Raw genomic sequence first — 20211 nt, forward strand, 5'->3', positions numbered from 1 at the left:
CAGTGCAACGATGGATGGTCGTGAATTCTAGTTCATACAGAGCTCGCAGCAAATAGATGGGGACATACAACCAAGGACAAAGGCCCTCCTCCCGACACTGACACTATGCCAGTAACTGTATATGGCAATGTACTTTGTCCAGCTGCCCAACTTATTTTGATTACAATTTATGTTATCTTAACCTATGTAGCCTTAATGGCATATTTACTTCTTAGCCCTACATGGATTCACTTTTTATTTGATGATAGGACCTGTTATTGTCTCTATGCTTGTGGCGGCTCTCTGTATGGCCCTTTTTTGTATAAAATGCATGTAAACCTTATTGTATATATTAAATGATAATAATAATAGTAATCTAATTTTAAGGTCATGACCAAGCTAGACACCAAATAGGTGTATGAGACCCCCTTGTTTATGGTACAAGGGACCCCCTCTGCACAGCAATTTGACTGCTAAAGTGTACAAATGTGTACATAGTTTACCCCTCTCTAGATTTGAACCCGTGGCCTTAATAGAAAATGAAGCATTATATTCAAAAGAAATCACCTTCAGCTATTCATAACCAGTTTTAGGGCAAAAGATGAAGGTGTGAACATCAATCAACTTGGATATCTACTTCAACTGACGAGATACATAAACATTGAAGTCAGAATGTATGGACTACTCTGATTTCTCTAAACACTTGACACAATTAACAAGTGTAGAAAATCGTAAAACAGACCCTAGAACAGGGTGCTAAATTATTGAAGCAACAAGAAGGTTTAATTGCTTTACTACTAATGCTATATGTAATACAACGTGTTTCTTTGGAGATTGATCAATATAGACATAAGAAAGGTAAGGTACACAAGATGTTTTTTGTAGTACTAAAATATTGAAATCTTCCGAGTTGCCCTCTTAAACCTAGCAGGATCGAAGGGCTTCAAATCTACAATTTTTGAATGACCATCTATAATAAGTTCTGCCAAAGATGCACCAGTAGCAGGTGCATTGAGTATGCCCCAACCGCTGTGACCTGTAGCTACATATGCACCATTTATATCAGGTATTTTACCAATAACTGGCCTGCCATCATCAGAACATGGCAAAAAGCAAGCCTGTTCTGCTTGAAGTTCTGCATTTGCCAATTGACTTGACACTGCCTGAGCTATCCTCTGCAGCATTTCTATAGATTCCTTTCTAGGTAAAACTTGCTGGGGATCATCTGGGACATCTACTTCCTCTGACATGCAACAAATGTACACCTCACCTGTAGATTAAAAAAACAGAGGTTCAACATTATTTGAGTTGGAAAACAATGTTGCAAGTCATTACTGCAGGTTAAAAACAAAACGAACGATTTTTTTCATGTAGGTAATTAAAGGGACCCTATCTTGACTCTGTTCTCGTGGATGCATCCTTCAATGATTTTCCACTAGAACAAATCCTGAATGTTATAGTTGGTTATGTATTAGTTTCAGCTATATAGCAAAATCATTTTCTGGCTTCTGCAAACATAATTCAATCAGCTATATTACCATTTAAATCTCATAAATACCATGAATCATGGTGTTGATGCATTAATGTCCAACGTTCATTCAGAAGGAATGGTTCATCTGCTAGATTCCACAACATCTCATAGCACATTGATTGTGTCAAAGAAATAACTGCAGGTTCATTTTCTCTTCTAATATTCATGTTCACTTCAAAAATGTGTACAAGAACCACCCATAAAGATTATGGGTGACCATGTTGTGAACAATACTTCAGATTGACTTAAATAAATTACTTCCTGCAAATTAAATTAGAATAACAGCATACAAATTTCTTAGATACACATTTTCTTACCTTGCCAGACATATATTATCGTCAAAATCATACAAAATTAATCTTTATAGAACTGCTAAAATAACTTTTCTGAAAAAACAAGTGAAACTGTAAATATGTTTGCCTGTTCAAAGTGGCCCCGAGTATTTTCTCCCAAAATATATTAAAATAAGAGCCCACAGTATAGATTTTCCTTGAAATTCTGCAACTGCTTAATGAATAATTCTGAAAACTAGCTTCTATTCACAAGAAATAGAATTTCTCTTCTAATTTTGCAGCAGAATAGAACATAAATAAATCACAGTCACACAGTAGTAAAACACAATTTTTCTAGGGAACACAACTGGGAAAACACTATACTTGATTGAGAATTTTATCGATAAAAGAATGAGCTATACATCTCTTACAAAAACAATCTTGTTTCAATAGAAACCAATCTGGTTTTCTCTGTTTGTACTACGCTGAAACACCTGCAAGACTCTGATCCCTATTTCCTTGTGCAAATCCCAAGGAAATTCTCCTATAAATCTACACACAAGCCTCTCTTGGTACGCTGATCCTCTCACAAGCTCACACACACACACAAATCTGTGTTCTCTACTGCCTTGTCTCACCAACTCATGCTCACAAGACAATGAATATAATTGTGCCTTTCGATCTCCTTATAAGCACTCCGAATTAGCTAATTCTAGCAAGTTCTATTTTTGAAACTCAAACTAGTGATTGATGAGTTAACTAACTCATGCAACTCGTTCTGCCTCAATTTAGAACTTGAGGCTTCACTCGTTTGTCTTGTCCCAAAAATAACTCACACTAGAAGGCAACAAACTGAGCTTTCCACTTCTGCATATCAGTGAAACTTCTTCATGAACTATCCTAATTTATACGAACTCGCCCTAATTTTTAGGAATTCGTCCTAAAGTTTAGGAACTCATCCTAACTTTTAGGAACTCATGCATGCTAAGGAAAACTGCTTCTTGTTCTCTTATACTATTTTCAGCACTCCCTCTTAGCAAGGAAGGTTCTTCTGGAAGAAGCTCATCCACCTGGATCTGTCTCCAACACAACCACGTTCTTTGTTGCCACAGCTACTCCCTATGAACTAGAAGACTTCCCTGCTTTCTTTTGCGTGATCCAAATCAGATCCATAAACGACTGTCATAGAACCATCACTGTATCCGGACGAAACAAATCCTTGAAGAATCCAAAACCGCAATCGAAAACACCCTGAATTAGTGGCCATGGCAGCCGGCGTGGAACGACGAGGACCTCGGTCAAAGCACGCTGACCGAGGCCCATGGAGACTGCGCAGGAGGTCGATGTAGCCCCTGGGAGCCCCGGAACGGGAAAAGGCGCTGATTTTCAATGCACGATCACTAGGCAAATAGGGCCGAAATGGAGGGGCCTTAAGCCCTTGGTCACGTTGTGAACCGGAGAACCGCGGGCGGAGAAACGAAAAGCGCCAACATATGAAGGTGGGACCCACGGCCTGGAAACCGGCGGTTTTGATCGGGGCGCCCTTGAGCAGTAAGAGGTTTTGGAGGAGAGCGGAGCGATCCCACTTAGCGATTGACGCGTGGCAGTGGAGGTGAGAGAAAAACCGCCGTGATCGCGCGTTATCGGTCGAGCAAGTCAACCGCGCTTGATGTGCGTATGACGTCGGATCTTGAGGAGCCCAGATCGAACGGCTGAGATTGCGCCCGATAGAAAGAAGCGGAATCGACAGGGAATTAAGCCGCGATTTAAGGGGATTTGGAATCCGTTGACCGCCACGATGGAGAAAGAACGTATCCACGACATAACCGAAGAAACGAATCGACGAACAGGCTGGCGCTGTTCCGATGGAGACACATGGCTACTTCCTGAGTGTTCATGCTGACGCCGAACAGGGAACTCCAAGCACACAGGCAGAAGGCGAATCAACGCAAGCCGGAAAGGAACCGAATAGGCATGGAGATCGAATGGCTAAAGCCATGAACAGAGATAGTCGAATAGAGAAGAGTCCAAGCGACCAAGAGAGACAGTGAACAATGAACCCTGAGAGGAGGACTGAGCACAGAGAGCAGTAAAGCCAAGCAGAGGAGACAGAGGGCCGAGCTGACCACAGGCAGCATCGAGCACCAGAGAGCTTGAAGAATCAAGCCTTCCCATAGAGGAATCTGTCCGGATTGAGCATCATAGTTGGCTCTTTCCACTGTAGACCAAGGGTCACAAAGCTGGTAGGAAGAACAAGAGTCCGTGTACTCCGAGTGGCTTGGGGAATCCAAGAACCACCCTGCCAAGCAAAATCTGCTTCAGGAGAACTCATATTGAGTCCCTGTATTGTAATTTCTCTGCTGAAAGACACAATAAAACAAGGCCACCATTGAAGCTGGACCGGAGACGTAGCCCTGGAGAATAGGGTGAACTCCTTATTAAAAAATGTTTGTGTCTTTGTGTTGCTTACTGTATTTCTCTGTTGTCTTTCTACTTGTTTTCTGTGTATTGGCAATCTGATCGATCCATTGCTTAAATAACACAGAACACACACACCATCACATAACTCTGTAATACCTTTTGTTTAATAAATCTTCAACTGAGGTCACTCATAGGGTGATTATCAGATCAAGTGGTATCAGAACACTCGGTTGTAAGGTTAGACAAGCTTATGTTGGTTTAGCTGTGAATGCTCACTAGATCAAAGCTCAAATTAGGAGAAGGAGAGTTGGTGGAAACTAATCCTGAAATTGGGAGAGTCTATTCTCGGAAGACAATGTCAGAGGAAGGTTCTATAGAGCCAGACCCTCAATTCATAGAAAGTTTCCTAGCTATAAAGTCTATGGTAAAAGAAATGTATAGGGACTTTAGAAAGCATAAGGGTGAAGATTCATCAGGCTCTGAGCAAGACAAAGAAGAAGATGAATCTCATTCCCATGACCACTCCAAAGGAAAGGGGAAAGAGGAAAGCTTCCCTACACCTCCTAGTAAACCTGTGCATAATAAGAAAGCATCTTTGGTTAAGTTAGATGTTAAATTTGATTTGCCTATATATGATGGAGAGCTAAATGCTGAAAAGTTGGACAATTGGATTAGACAAATTGATGTGTATTGCAGAGTACAAAATATAGACTCAGACAAGAGTAAGATTAAGCTGGCAAGCCTACGCCTAGGGGGCACTGCCTTGGTTTGGTGGGAAGGCAGAACCCAAGCAGATAGGAGGAAGCATGGTAAGACCATCTCTGTCTGGAGTGAATTTGTTACTGCGATCAAAAAGCAGTTCTATCCATTGGCCTACATGCAACAAGCTATGATGAGTTGGCAAACTCTTTGGCAGTTGAAAGGGCAAAGTGTACAAGGGTATACTCGAGTTCAGAAAGAAAGCATTGATGTTGGGTATTTCATTAGACTCACCAGAAACTCTTTTGAAGTACATTGGTGGTCTACACAGCTACGTGAGGCATACCATCCTCATGTTTAATCCCACTAGTATAGATGAGGTATCTGTACAAGCTACTCATCTAGAAGCTAGAGGAAAGAATGGAAATCCAGAAGTTGGGAGACCATCCCAACCTACTGTAAGCAAGAGCAAGGAGAAAAGAAAGCAGAAGTGGAAAGCAAGGAAGTGGAAAGCAAGGAAGGCTAACACTGCACAGAAAGACAAAGCTTCATGCACTCACTGTAAAAAGGAGGGGCATGATGATGAGCACTGTTGGATTCTGCATCCAGAGCTGAGACCTAAGAAGTCCGAGGGCAAAAAGAAGAAGACTGCTGCAACTATTCAGAAAGATTTGGGGTCAGACTCAGGAGATGAAACAATCATTGCAGCCACAGGTATAAAAGGTAAGAATTCTAAAGCATCTACTAGTAATTCTACTCAATCTGTTATTGATGAAGAACATGAGAGAAAAATACATGAGCTTTTCCATATTCGAGTTGTTTCCAAAAATCAAAAGATTGATACTTTGTTTGATAGTGGCTCATAAGTAAATCTGATTTCTGAAGCAATTGTAAAGAAATTGGAATTAGCAACTACACCTCATAAGAAGCCATATCCATTAGGATGGTTGAATGATAAAGCACAACTACAAGTGACTAGACAGTGCAAACTCAAGTTTTCTTTTGGGTCAGCGTTTGTAGATGAGGTTGAGTTAGATGTAATTCCTTTGGATATATGTGGAATTGTTTTAGGAAGTCCTTACTTGTATGATAGAAAGGCTATTTTCTATAGAGCTGAGAACAAGTATCTACTTGTTAAAGATGGAATCGAATACTTTGTAAGAGCTCATAAGCTCAAGAATAATTATACTCTCATAAACTCAGGACAGATGAAAAGAATGATAAATTCATGCAAACAGTTCTTACTGATGGTTGTAAAGGAAAAGAAAACTGATAAAACCAATGTATTTCAGGGCTATAATCCTGATTAGCAAGCTAATATAGAAAAGATTGTTTCAGAGTATGATGTCTTGTTTCAAGAAGCTCAAGGTCTGCCACCCAAAAAGGGAATAGTACATGATATTATTTTGCAGCAAGATGTTCCTTTGCCTAACATTGGGATGTACAGGTTATCTGCTTTAGAGAATGCTGAAATCAAGAAGCAGGTGTAGGAGTTGCTCGAGAAAGGGTTCATTAGGCCTAGCACATCACCATGTGGGTCACCAATCGTTTTGGTGAGAAAGAAAGATGGCTCGTGGAGAATGTGCATTGATTACCGAGCACTGAATAAGATAACAATCAAAAATCATTATCCCCTTCCTCGCATAGATGATCTTTTAGATCAACTGAAGGAAGCTGTTTATTTCACCAAGCTAGATTTGCACAGTGGATACCATCAGGTCAGAGTTGCAGAGCAAGATGCATGGAAAACTGCTTTCAAAACAAAGCAAGGATTGTATGAATCACTGGTTATGCTTTTTGGCTTGACCAATGCCCCTGCTACTTTCATGAGATTAATTAATGATGTACTCAGACCTTTTCTTGATGATTTTGTTATTGTGTATCTGGATGACATTCTGATTTTTAGTAAAACGTGGGAAGAACATTTAAAGCATGTTAAGCAGACATTAAATGTTTTGAAAAGAGAAAAACTTTATGTTAAACTCTCCAAATGTGAATTTGGCAAAACCTCTCTAAATTATTTGGGTCATATAGTAGGGGGAGGTGAATTGAAAATAGATCCCTTTAAAGTGGCAGTCATTGTAAACTGGCCTAAACCCAAGTCTGCTACAGAAGTGAGAAGCTTCTTAGGAGCAGCACAGTATTGGAGGAAGTTCACTTCAATTTTTTCCTCAATTGCAGCTCCCTCACATGCTTTGACAGGATTGAACAAGGTGTTTCAGTGGGGAGGCAAACAGCAGAAAGCCTTCGACACCTTGAAGGAAAAGATTAGTACAACACCTGTACTAGCACTGCCAAATCTACAAAGACCATTTGAGATCCACACTGATGCCAGTGACTATGCCATGGGGGCAGTGTTGACACAGCACAGTAAACCCATATGTTATCATTCTGAGACTTTCAATCCTACAGTAGTCAACTATCCTACATATGATAACGAATTGTATGCATTAGTTCAGAGTGTGAAAAAGTGGAAACATTACTTAATGGGCAAAGAAACAGTAATACATATTGATCATCAGCCACTTCAATAGCTACACTCCCAAACTAAGTTGCAACAATCAAGACATTATAGATGGATGGGTTTTCTACAACAGTTTCATTTAGTCGTCAGATATAAAAAGGGCATACATAACAAAGTTGCAGACATGTTATCTAGACCCATTATAAATGCATCTACCATACTTAAGCATAATTCTGTGTTGCATGAAACCTACATAGACCAGTATGCTCAAGACATGGACTTTAAAGATGTATATGCAACTTTGAGTCAAGGCAAAAGAGTAGAAGAATTGGACTATCATGTAAAGGACCGACTCTTATATCATTGTGGGAAACTCTGCATTCCACAAACTGAGAGAGCAAAGATAATTAGGGAAGCACACACTTCTCTGATATCAGGTCACTTTGGGGTAAGTAAAATAGTTGCACAACTACAAAGGTTCTGTTATTGGCCGAGAATGAGCGAGACAGTTTCTAGATATGTAAAGGGATGTGCTATGTGTGCTAAAAGCAAGCCCAGCAACAGAAAACTAGGCTTGTACACCCCATTGCCAGTTCCTTCTCACCCTTGGGAAAGCATTTCCATGGATTTTGTTGGAGGACTGCCCAAATCTAGGAAAGGTCATGATTATCTATATGTTGTTGTGGATAGGTTCAGCAAAATGTGTATTTTGATACCCTGTAGTAAACAGATTACAGCTGAACAAACTGCAAAATTATTCTTTGAACATGTATGGGTTCATTTTGGATTACCCACTTCTATTATATCTGATCGAGACACCCAATTTGTAGGAAAGTTTTGGTCTAGTCTATGGTAACTAATAGACACCAAATTAAAGGAAAGCACAGCTTTTCATCCACAAACAGATGGCCAGACAGAAGTAGTTAACAGGACAGTGATCCAGTTACTGAGAGGATATTGCAGCAAACACCCTAAGCTCTGGGATGAACACTTGTGTTATGTGCAGCTTGCTTACAATAGAGCCAAACACTCTTCTACCCAGAGATCTCCTTTCGAGATCTGCTTTGGTTTCATACCAAGGTCTCCCTTGGATTTTGTCTTTGGTAAAGATACAATGGTTGATAGACACAGTGATGTGGATAGCGCAACTAGGTTCATTGAACAGATCTAGGAGATCCACCAGGCAGTACAGGAACAGCTGGAAAAGAGCCAGGCCAAGTACAAGGCTAAGCATGATAAGCATCAGATGGAGCATAGTTTTCAAGTTGGAGACCAAGTCTGGCTGTATATCAGCAAGGACAGGATGCAAGGTGAAGGCAAGAAACTAAAACCTATCAGGTACGGACCCTTCAAGATACTTGAGAAGATTGGTGAAAATGATTTTCGCCTTGATCTGCCAGCTTACATGCACATCTACTCAGTCGTGAACGCAGATTGCTTGAGGTTGTTTGAACCTTCAATGATTGAGGACCCTGAAGAGCAGAGTCAATTACCTTCTGTTGATGACCTGCTACCTGAATATCTTAATGAGTTGCAGGAAGATACAGTGCTGGACAGGAAGGTAAGGACGACGCGCAGTGGACAGGGGGAATACCTCAGGATTAGGCTTAAAGGTTCGAAGCCGAGCAATGTGAAGTGGATTGAGATTGGACAAGTGAGACAGCGGTTTCCTCACTTAGTCGATGCTTGAAGAAAACCAACTCTTGGTGGTCCAAAAGCTTTTCAATAGGGAGGCCGTGATCCAAATCGGATCCAATAAACGACTGTCATAGAACCATGACTGTATCGGGACGAAACAAATCCTTGAAGAATCCAAAACTGCAACCGAAAACACCCTGAACCAGTGGCCATGGCAGTCAGCATGGAACGACGAGGACCTCGGTCAAAGCGCGCTTACCGAGGCCGATGGAGACTGCACAGGAGGTCGATGTAGCCCCTAGGAGCCCCTAAACGGGAAAAGGAGCTGATTTTCGATGCGCGCGCCTAGTGCTAAACGTGCATCGCTGGGCAAACAGCGCTGAAATGAAGGGGTCTTAAGCCCTTGGTCACGTTGGGAACCGGAGAACCGCGGGCGGAGAAACGAAAAGCGCCAACATACGAAGGTGGGACCCATGGCCTGGAAACCGACGGTTTTGATCGGGGCGCCCTTGAGCGGTAAGAGGTTTTGGAGGAGAGCGGAGCGATCCCACTCAGCGATCGACGCGTGGCAGCGGAGGTGAGAGAAAAACCGTCGTGATTGCGCGTTATCGGTCGAGCAAGTCAACCGCGCTCGATGTGCGTATGACGTCGGATCTTGAGGAGCCCAGATCGGACGGCTGAGATTGCGCCCAATAGAAAGAAGCAGAATCGACAGGGAATTAAGCCGCGATTTAAGGGGATTTGGAATCCGTTGACCGCCACGGTGGAGAAAGAACGTATCCACGACATAACCGAAGAAACGAATCGACGAACAGGTTGGCGCTGTTCCGATGGAGACACGTGGCTACTTCCTGAGCGTTCATGCTGACGTCGAACAGGGAACTCCCAGCACATAGGCGGAAGGCGAATCGACGCAGGCGGGAGAGGAACCGAACAGGCATGGAGATCGAATGGCTAAAGCCATGAACAGAGACAGTCGAATAGAGATTGAGAGAGGAGGAATAGAGAAGAGTCCAAGCGACCAAGAGAGACAATGAACAGTGAACCTTGAGAGGAGGACTGAGCACAGAGAGCAGTAAAGCCAAGTAGAGGAGACAGAGGGCCGAGCTGACCACAAGCAGCATCGAGCACCAGAGAGCTTGAAGAATCAAGCCTTCCCATAGAGAAATCTGTTCGGATTGAGCATCATAGTTGGCTCTTTCCACTGTAGACCAAGGGTCACAGAGCTGGTAGGAAGAACAAGAGTCTGTCTACTCCGAGTGGATTGGGGAATCCAAGAACCACCCTGCCAAGCAAAATCTGCTTCAAGAGAACTCATACTGGGTCCCTGTATTGTAATTTCTCTGCTGAAAGACACAATAAAACAAGGCCACCACTGAAGCTGGACCGGAGACGTAGCCCTGGAGAATAGGGTGAACTCCTTATTAAAAAATGTTTGTGTCTTTGTGTTGCTTATTGTATTTCTCTGTTGTCTTTCTACTTGTTTTCTGTGTATTGGCAATCTGATCGATCCGTTGCTTAAATAACACAGAACACACACACCATCACATGAGTCTGTAATACCTTTTATTTAATAAATCTTCAATTGAGGTCACTCATAGGGTGATTATCAGATCATTGCGTGACCTAATTTGAAGACTTGTTCTTTCCCACCATGTTCTGTGAGTCCACCACTTCAGTCATAAGTGCCATGTACGCTGTGTACCTTTGTGGTTGCTTCATCTGGCCAGCAGTGATACTGGAAGATTCAACTCTCTTCTGATCTGCCTTAACCAAATCCTCTGCCCACTTGGATTGAACTCTCCCTATACTGGGAGTCATCGACTGAGACGTTGCTTCCACTCGCCCTGGGCTTTGCTCCTCATCATCCTGCTGGTCAGCCCAACTGTCAACTCGCTTAGACTCAAACTGAGATACTCGCTGAAGCTCCATCTTGAGAGCTCTATTCTGCTCTCGCTCAACCACCACTTCTCTACTTTGAGCTCTCCCTGCCTTGCTGCTCAAGATTGTACCTGTCTCAAACAAATCTACCCACTAATTGCTCTCCTGCTCCGCCAAGATCGTTAGCTCTTAGGATCTTCAACAAACTGCCCACTAGCACTGATATGGTTGCTCCATCATCACTACTCTTAGCAACTTTTGGAACTGCCCTCTTATCAACCATATGGCTCCTTTCATCAGCTGAACTAGGGATCCTATTCAAATTTGCCTCGTAGCAAAACATGAGTCCTTGCATGAACATTGTACTTGAGGTCGTCAACAAGGTTGGCTTCTCACAACATATAAGTACATCTACCCACTACATACTCAGCTCTGAGAAACACTATTCACAACTCCGTTTGTGAACAATACTTTGCTACCTTCACACACTGTCTTAGCTGCTCCGAGATCACTGTCATAAGGCCTTCCAAATCTGCCCACTAGTCCACCTTCTATTCACTTCAGAATGTCGATCCTAAGGCCTAAATCAACCAACCCTTTCATCACAGATTCGATCCTTCAAACCTCTGAACTGGGGCCCATAATACTATTGTTGAAACACTCCTATGAACAGACCTCTTCATAATTACTTCCAACACACTACTTGTGCTAGATTAGTCCCTCACTGTTCACGCCAGCCCTTCCTACTGTTCTTCCAAATCACATCATTGTGCAACAATTTGAGCACATTTGGCCCACTTTAGGAACATATATGCCACAAAACTCTGTGTCTAATCCTGAGGTATTGCGGCCTCTTATCTCAGGTCTGCAACAGCATATATATTACCTCCTAGGGTCTCGACTCTCTAGTCTTTAGCACAGAAATACTGCAACTATACCAGACTCTAAACAGTTTTCAAACTTGGGTTAGTATGAACATAACCAGCCCTAACTAGGGCTCTTGAACCAAACCTCTAACAATAGTAGGACCGTCTTCTTACACTGTACTTAGGGCTCACATACACAACCCTCTTATCAGTGATAAGTCTACTACTTATCCACTAAACTAGGGCTATGCTCACTATTGTTCAAACGCATCAAACATCCCTCATCACCTAGAATTCAATCAACATAAATGAGCACTTTACTTACCTCGTTGTCCTCAGTTGATATAACCACAGTGCTGAGCATACATGACTGTAATCCATGCCCAAGTTACAGTTCGGACCTGAGGAAGGTTCAAGCTTGTAGCCACCTCCAAATTTGTGGATAACCACTCACCAAATTTTGTATGCTAACTCCTCTTGGTACATTGTCTTAAAGGTACCATGTTTATTAAATCAGTGGATGCATCAGCACATATAGAAGATGCAACAATGATATGTGAGTTGTTAGATGGGTTCATCTCGGAGATTGGTGTGCAGAATGTGGTGCAAGTCATAACAGACAATGTAGCTAATTATGTGTCTGTCGGCAGGATGCTTATGGAGAGGCACCGCACATTGTTCTGGACTCCGTGTGTAGCACATTGTATCGATTTACTGCTTGAGGATATGGGGAAACTCTCCTTCATCAAGGAGGTGATTGATATGGCTAGGAGCGTCCCCAAGTTTATTTATAACCATGCTTTTGTTCTTAGCCTCATGAGGAGATACACTAGAAACAAGGAGTTGTGGCGTCCTGCAATCACACGTTTTGCCACCAACTTTATTACTCTTCAGTCTTTGCTTCGATGCCAGTTTGAGTTGAAGCAAATGTTTGTTTCTGATGAGTGGCATGATTGTAGATACAGCAGGAGACAGGACGGGAGAGCCATTGCAAAAATGGTGTACACTGACACATTTTGGTAGGGAGTAGAAGAAGTGTGCTCAATTAATGAACCTATAGTAAAGGTTCTAAGATTGGTAGATGGGGACGAGTCTGCAATGGCTTATTTGTATGAGGCCATGGATAGGGCCAAGGAGGCCATTCGTTCTTATTATGCAAACAAGGGTTCTGTTGCGTTTGATAGACATATGATGTTATGGGATGTGATTGATAGTCGGTGGACAAGAATGCTTCATCGACCCATTCAAAACCCTGCATTTTCATACAAATGCGCCTTTGATTTTGATGGCGAGGTGATGGAAGGGCTCCATTCCGGTATTCAAAGGATGGTGCCTGATCCTGAGCATCGTAGCAAAATCAATCGCGGGATACAGTTTTATCGGGATTGTGTTGGCCTATTTGGCTTTGATGATGCTATTAGGGAAAGGACCCTCTTCATGCCACGTAAGTGACAAGTCATCACTCATTAGAATTTTCAATTTAGAATTTACTTATTGATAATTTTAGATTTTTAAAATTCAATTATGTAACTTTTATTTGAATGTTTAATTATGTTTTAAGTTTTTGAATTTTTTATTTCTTTATTTTGTTGTAAATATTTGGTGGCAAAGCTATGGTGCAAGGGCACCAAATTTGTTGAAATTGGCCATAAGAATCCTAAGTCTAACATGTAGCTCTTCAAGGTGAATTTGAGAAAATACACTCAAAATAGCGCAACAGGTATAACTTTGAGCTTCAGCCTTCAGTTAAGCAATTACATTTATTGTAATTTTAAATTTTTAATTAATGAACCTCCAATCTCAAGACTCAAGACTCACTAGTTTTTTTTACACTCTTACAAGTTGGAGTTCTCATGCCTCAATGATTTAGTGTATGTGCATTACAATATCCAACTTCGAGTGAAGCAAATAGAAGCACCAATGGATTCAGATGCCATTTCCTTAGACAATATTGATGTATTGTTTCAGTGGAGGGTGGAGTTTGAGGTGCCCATCTTGTAGGAGTCATCTTCGTGGTTAGAGCCAGAGGATCCATTAGAACAGGGGCAACAAGAGAAGATGACTCGAGGGAGGAGCAGCACAAGGAGGAGGAGCAGGAGGAAGAGGAGGAGGAAATGGGTGTCCTCCCAAGAAGTCGAGAAACTCCAAGTATGAAGAAGTTAATGTTGTAAAGCAAAAAGAATTTTATCTTATTTATGCCCGCACCACCACCTCTCCTCCAGATACATTGGATCATTGGTTGATTGATAGTGATGCTTCAAGGCACTTCACTGGGTACAAGGAGGCCCTCTCAAATTTGGTTGAAAAAGACAAATATCGAGATTATACTTGGGGATAATGCCACTTATCTTGTGAAAGGAATTGGGGCTGTTACTCTTCACTTAAATCAAGGTCAAACCCTACACTTACAAGTACTATATGTGCCTGATCTGAAAAAGAATTTGGTCTCTATTTCTGCGATGGAAGACAAAGCTTTCAAGGTGATATTCATTGATGGGAAAGTTTGTGTCTAACAAAGGAACCCAACAGATGCATTCACACTTGGATTCAAGGTTGAATGTCTCTATCAAGTTGGAGGAAGTCAGTTAGGAGCAATGACTTGTGATACTTCTCTTCAATCCGAATTATGGCACCGAAGATTTGCTCACCTCCATTTCAAAGCCTTACCTGATGTAAGGAAAATGGTCACAAGTATGTCCGAATTCAATTTAAATCATGAAAGTGTTTGTCAGGGATGTGAAGCTAGAAAACATACAAGGGAAACATTCCCCTCAAGTGAAACTAAAACGACCGATATTTTTTAATTGGTCCATTCTGATCTATCAGGTATGTTGCCCATGACATCTTTGGGTGGATATTTGTACTATGTTATTTTTGTGGATGACTTCTCTCGCAAAACATGGATCTATTTCTTACAAAAGAAGGATGAAGTATTCAAATGGTTTCGCTCTTTCAAACAGGGAAGATTAAAATATTGAGGACCGATAATGGGACCGAATATGAGTCAAATGAATTCAAAGACTACTGTAGAGAAGCTGGCATTAAGAAGGAGACCACAATTGCATATAACCCTGAACAAAATGGTGTTGTCCAAAGGAAGTCTCGTACTATCATAAAAGCCACCTGTGTTATGCTTCATGATCAAGGTCTTCGGAAGTTCTTATGGGGAGAAGCTGCCAACACCAGTCGTGTATGTCCAAAATAGATGTCTGCATCAAGCTTTGGACTTCAAGACACCCGAAGAAGCTTTCAGCGGTAAGAAATCTGATGTTTTTTATTTTAAAATTTTTTGTTGTCTCGTATATTTTCATGTGTTGAAAGAGAAAAGAAACAAACTAAATGCATTTGGGAAGAAAGGAACGTTTGTAGGCTATAGTGAAACTTCAAAGGCATATAGAATCTATGTGTCTGGTCAAAGGGAAGTGGAATTGAGTCATGATGTCAATGTCGATGAAGATTTTTCTCTTAGAAAGATCCGAGATCTTCCTATCCCTGAAGGACAATGATGATGCTAATGCAAAAAAGCAGGATGAACTTCCATCTGATGAACCGATACCCGATGTGGAAGGTCTGATGGATCCCATTGATCCACCTCCTAATGAGCCCTCTACTTCAAGAAAAAGACCTTTGTGGCTCAAAGATACTCTCGAAGATGCTGAGAAACATATTGCACCAAGGGGGACATTTCATGAAAGCAAGAAATCGAATAGGTACCAAAGGTATTTAGCTGCCATGAATACCATTGTACAATCTGCGCCTTGTACATTCGAAGAAGTCATGAAGCAACAAGTTTGAAAGGGATGCGATGAACGAGGAGTATGAGTCGATCATGCAAAATGATGTCTCGGATTTGGTTCCTAGACCCAAGGACAAGTCAGTGGCCACTTCTAAATGGCTCTACAAGATCAAACATGGAGCTGATGGGAGTGATGAAAAGTTCACGGCCAGATTTGTTTCTCGAGGCTTCTCTCAAAAGGAAGGAGTAGACTACGATGATATATTTGCACTAGTTGCCCGATATACCACCATCCGTTCGATTATAGCCCTTGTTGCCTCGCAAGGATGAAGCCTACACCAAATGGATGTCAAAACTGCCTTCTTGCGTGGTTCGCTTAAGGAAGAAGCCTATGTGGAACAACTCGAGGGGTTCAAGGTTCAAGATCGTGAGACACATGTATGCAAGTTGAAGAAATCCTTATATGTGTTGAAGCAAGCCCCTATGGCTTGGTATGAGAGGATCGATAGCTATCTTCTGAAGTCGAGATTCACAAGGAGCGATGTTGACCCAAGCCTATACTTCAAGGTTGAAAATGACAGACCTCTCATTCTTGTCCTTTATGTGGATGATCTCTTTATGATAGGTGATGACCCTCTCATTCAAGAGGGAGTTGGCTTCCGAGTTCAAGATGAAGGACCTAGGACTGATGCATTACTTCCAAGGGTTGGAGGTTTGGCAAAAGCTAGGTGAGATTCTCCTTTCTCAAGGAAAATACAATGTGAAGCTACTTTAGAGATGTGGGATGGTGGACTACAAGTCCATGACTACTCAGATGGAACTCAATTTTAAGATGTTATGTGGAGTGTTGTTAAGCCCGGATTAGAGAACCCTCCAAGTATTGTCAACTTGTGGGGGCCCTGATGTTCTTGGTCAACTCTCGTCCTGACATATGCTTCGTTGTGAACATGTTGAGTCAGTTTATGTCGAGCCTCATCACATTCATTGGATTGCTGCTAAGAATCTCTTGAGATATCTTCGACGCACAATCCACTATGGTCTGAGATACACTGTCGGGAACTTGAGGCTACATGGATATTCAGATGTTGACTGGGCTGGCAGTGTGGTGGATCGTAAGAGCACGTCTGGGTGTTGCTTCTCTTCGAGTCTACTTCAATATCTTGGATGAGCAGGAAGCAAAAATCAGTTGCACTAAGCACCGCCGAAGCCGAATACATTGCTGCATGTATGACCTGCTGTGAAGTTGTTTGGTTGAGGAAGCTCTTCAGTGAGCTATTTGAGCACGTGTTGGATACCACCATGATCTTTTGTGACAACCAGAGTGGGATTTGCCTATCAGAGAATCCTGTGTTCGACGACCGCTCCAAGCACATTGATATCAGGTACCACCTTATCCAGGATATGGTACAACGAGGAGCAATAAGGCTCCAACACATTAGAACAAATGAGCAGGTCGCAAACATTCTCACGAAGCCTTTGGAGAAGGTCAAATTCTTAACCTTCCAAGAGAGACTTGGAGTCGTAGAACGACCCTCCTATGAGGGTCTCATATGAGTTGGACATAGAGCTCTAGGAGCTCCTGGGGACTTGGGGTACTTCTTGGAGCTATGAGCAACCATAGGTTGAGTGGTTCACCATCCCCTAGCGGTGCGCTAGATACAGGGTGAGTGGTTCACCTTCTCTTATGGCATATGAGCAAGATGAGTAGTTCACCTTCTCCTACTGATGCCCTGGCACACATCCCACCCAAAGAGTCTAGGACTCGGGGGAAGTACCTCTCATCTAGCCAATGAGTTGGGAAAAGATGGTTAAGGACCATAGCACTACCGATGAACGCATCGTGTATTGTCGTACTCTCTATGACTAGGATGCATGGTGTTCAACAACTTTATTTAGGATCAAGGATTGACTTTAATCAGTGGAGAGTGGTATGATCTTATGACTCACTCTCGATCACTTCTTCTTCATTATTACTTCATGGTTCAGCAGGGCAGTGATGACAGGGATGGTACAGGATGACAAGATGGCATGATGGCAGTTGGATTAGCAAGTGGAATTCTCCCTAGTTGAGAGGGAGTGTTAAAATTGGCAACTATGGCCAAATTCCACCTTGGGACAGCTCATATGATGGAAATGATTATTGCATTGGATTCCTCTTTTCGAGAGGTACAATTTTGATATAAAGATCATCTCATTCTAACAAACAAAAATGGAATTTTGAATTTATTCTTTCTCATGCACAAATTGTCAAGGTCAACCTCAGTCAAATGTAGGCTCATGAAGCCCAATGGATGTGTCTCCTCACCCTCAACGAAGTGTATAGATACGAGTGACCTCTCTCTCATTTGGACATCACTCATCTCATCACATATCTCTCGCTCTCCTCTCTTGATTGGCTCATACAGCTTGGAGGCAGCCTCTTCCTAATTTGCACGTGTGAGAGAAGGACAATTTTTTGGGTTAGTTTGCTGGACGAAAATTTCAAGAAACAAAGCAACGTTGACTAGCATTGACTTGGGTGATTTTGACGAGCGTTGACTTCGATTTATAGGCAAAATTTCATTTTTGAAGAACTTGAACAATTTCCAATTTTTGAATGCATTGATTGGCACGATTTTCGAGGTGATTGGGACAATTGACTGGTGACTTCAGCGCTTCAATTTGCCCAACAACTGTAGAAACCCTAGCATGAGAGAGAGAGAGAGACTCAAAACTTTGATCTTGCTCTTCTTCTTTTTCGTCCTTTTCTAGCTACTTTCTTGAGGAGATCAAACTTGCTTTAGAGTGTGTCCAAATGATGTTAAGATCCTTCTTATTTATAGGCTTTTGAGGGGTACAAATTACTATTTTTAGGATGACTTGTCCCTTCATGTAGGCCGACTTGATCTTTGCACCATGACGAGGTCTTAGAGGGTCTTTTGACTTTCTTTCGACTCAAATAAATTTTGTCTACAATATGTAACATGCCCAAATGAGTCTTCCATAAATGACAATGACTCTTCTTGACTTGTAGACTCAATGACAAACTCTAGAAGCTCTCAATGGGAGTTTTACTTAAAAATAAATTTCCCTTTAGCATGAAACCCATTCCTCAAGAATAACAACAATAGATTTATTTTTCTCTTTTCATTAAATACATAAAATCATGATTAGATGTCATTATGAAGACCAAGCTTAGTTACATATTTCAACACTCCCTCTTAACTATGGAGGTATTCATAATCCATGCAAAGTACTTGGACATTCTCAATTTGAAGAATTCTCATTAGAAGAGTCAGATTGGTAACCCAGCTGTTTAGCATCATATCATCCAGCCTTGACACATAGCAAGGCCTTGACTAACAACTCTATCTCTCCACAAGATCATAGCATAGTGTTGGCGACACCAATGACTTAGAGACACCACCATCATTGTCTCTCAAGGTACATACCCCACCCAGGTGTTCACAGCGTAGAGTATGTCCTCCCAGGACTATTCTTATCTTGGATTCCCAGTCCTCAAAGAATATCGATCCTCTTCGACCACTCTTATCTTGGATGCCCTACCTTATCCTCAAAGAGTATCAGATGCTAGATGCCTACCCAATCCTCTGTTCTTTCTTTCCAAAGTGAATATAAGAATGATGTGTCTATCTCTCCCTCTCAACTAGAGAGGATATACTCATTCCTATGATATACTCATTGTTATAAAGGAATGTACCAAAGCTCCCTCTTATTCAGGGACTTGTCCAAGCTCCCTCTTAACCAGGGACTTGCTTCCAACAGCTTTCTGCTCTAGGTGGAGATCATGGGACTATCGGCTGCTTGTGGGGCTCCTTTCGATGTCATGAAGTTCATCTTCAACATTATGGAGCCTTCATCTTTTGTAGGGCATCGGCCATCCATCACTTTCCTTCACGAGCCACATCAGTGATGTCATCCTTCTCTCTGTCAAAAAGTGATCCTCTAGTCCCCATTGGCTTTTTCATCATACAGCTACCTCTTTCAAGTCATGTTTCCTCCAGGATCTTTCATCCAACCACATGAGTGCTAGTTGTAGGTGACATCTACAACTCTCTTTTCAGTAGCCTTGTATCAACCCATCCAAATGTTGTTCAACAATAAAAAATGAACATCAAATCAAAGTTACCTTTTGTGATGGCCTTTCATCATGACATCTTGTTTCCCTGCAACATCCTACAGATTCATAAACACATCTCCAAGACATCATATGTCAAGGGTCTCCTTTCTTTACATACCTTATCACGGTCTTCTTCTCTATGGAGATGTCATAATAAATTCTTCTAGTCATCGGATGTTGACTTCTTGTGAACGTAGTTGCATCTTTCATGATCTCTTCTTTCTTTTTTCACACATTGCTTCCCAGGAACTCATAGTTCCTTCATCTTTTTCAACCACCTCATAGTCCATATGAGGACATATTATGTTGATTTCATCTTATCAATGTGTGAATCATGCTTTCATGCATCTTTCCAAAGAAAGAGATCACTTTTCTTTGATCACGCTCATGAGATAAAGCAATTTCTCATGCTATTTGCAACTATATGGTGACATGACTTTATCAAATATATGCATACCTCTTTCCTCATTTTGGTCATCTACACTTCCTTTGGCAGCTTCCTTCCTTGATTGGGAGTACTCCAATCAAGTTGTCCTGTTGCACTCCTTTGTCATCATACCATCATCCTAGACAAGTACCCCCACACAAAGTGGAATGATCAGCG

The 20211-nt window shown here is 41.8% G+C and overlaps 1 protein-coding gene across 1 annotated transcript in view; it reads right to left on the reverse strand.

The window, feature by feature from the left end:
- Nucleotides 1-704: 704 nt before the first annotated feature.
- The window catches only part of LOC149226405 (D-amino-acid oxidase-like), a 61573-nt gene continuing 42066 nt past the window's right edge, over nucleotides 705-20211 (reverse strand). Inside the window, exon 2 of the mRNA XM_089377480.1 lies at nucleotides 705-1249. Within this exon, the coding sequence (XP_089233606.1) occupies nucleotides 867-1249 (383 nt within the window). The 3' untranslated portion in view covers nucleotides 705-866. The remainder of the gene's footprint in view (nucleotides 1250-20211) is intronic.

Source organism: Pinus tabuliformis, chromosome J (assembly GCF_031772625.1).
Source record: "Pinus tabuliformis cultivar Carrire ecotype Pingquan chromosome J, CPIR1, whole genome shotgun sequence".
NCBI classification, from domain to species: Eukaryota; Viridiplantae; Streptophyta; class Pinopsida; order Pinales; family Pinaceae; genus Pinus; species Pinus tabuliformis.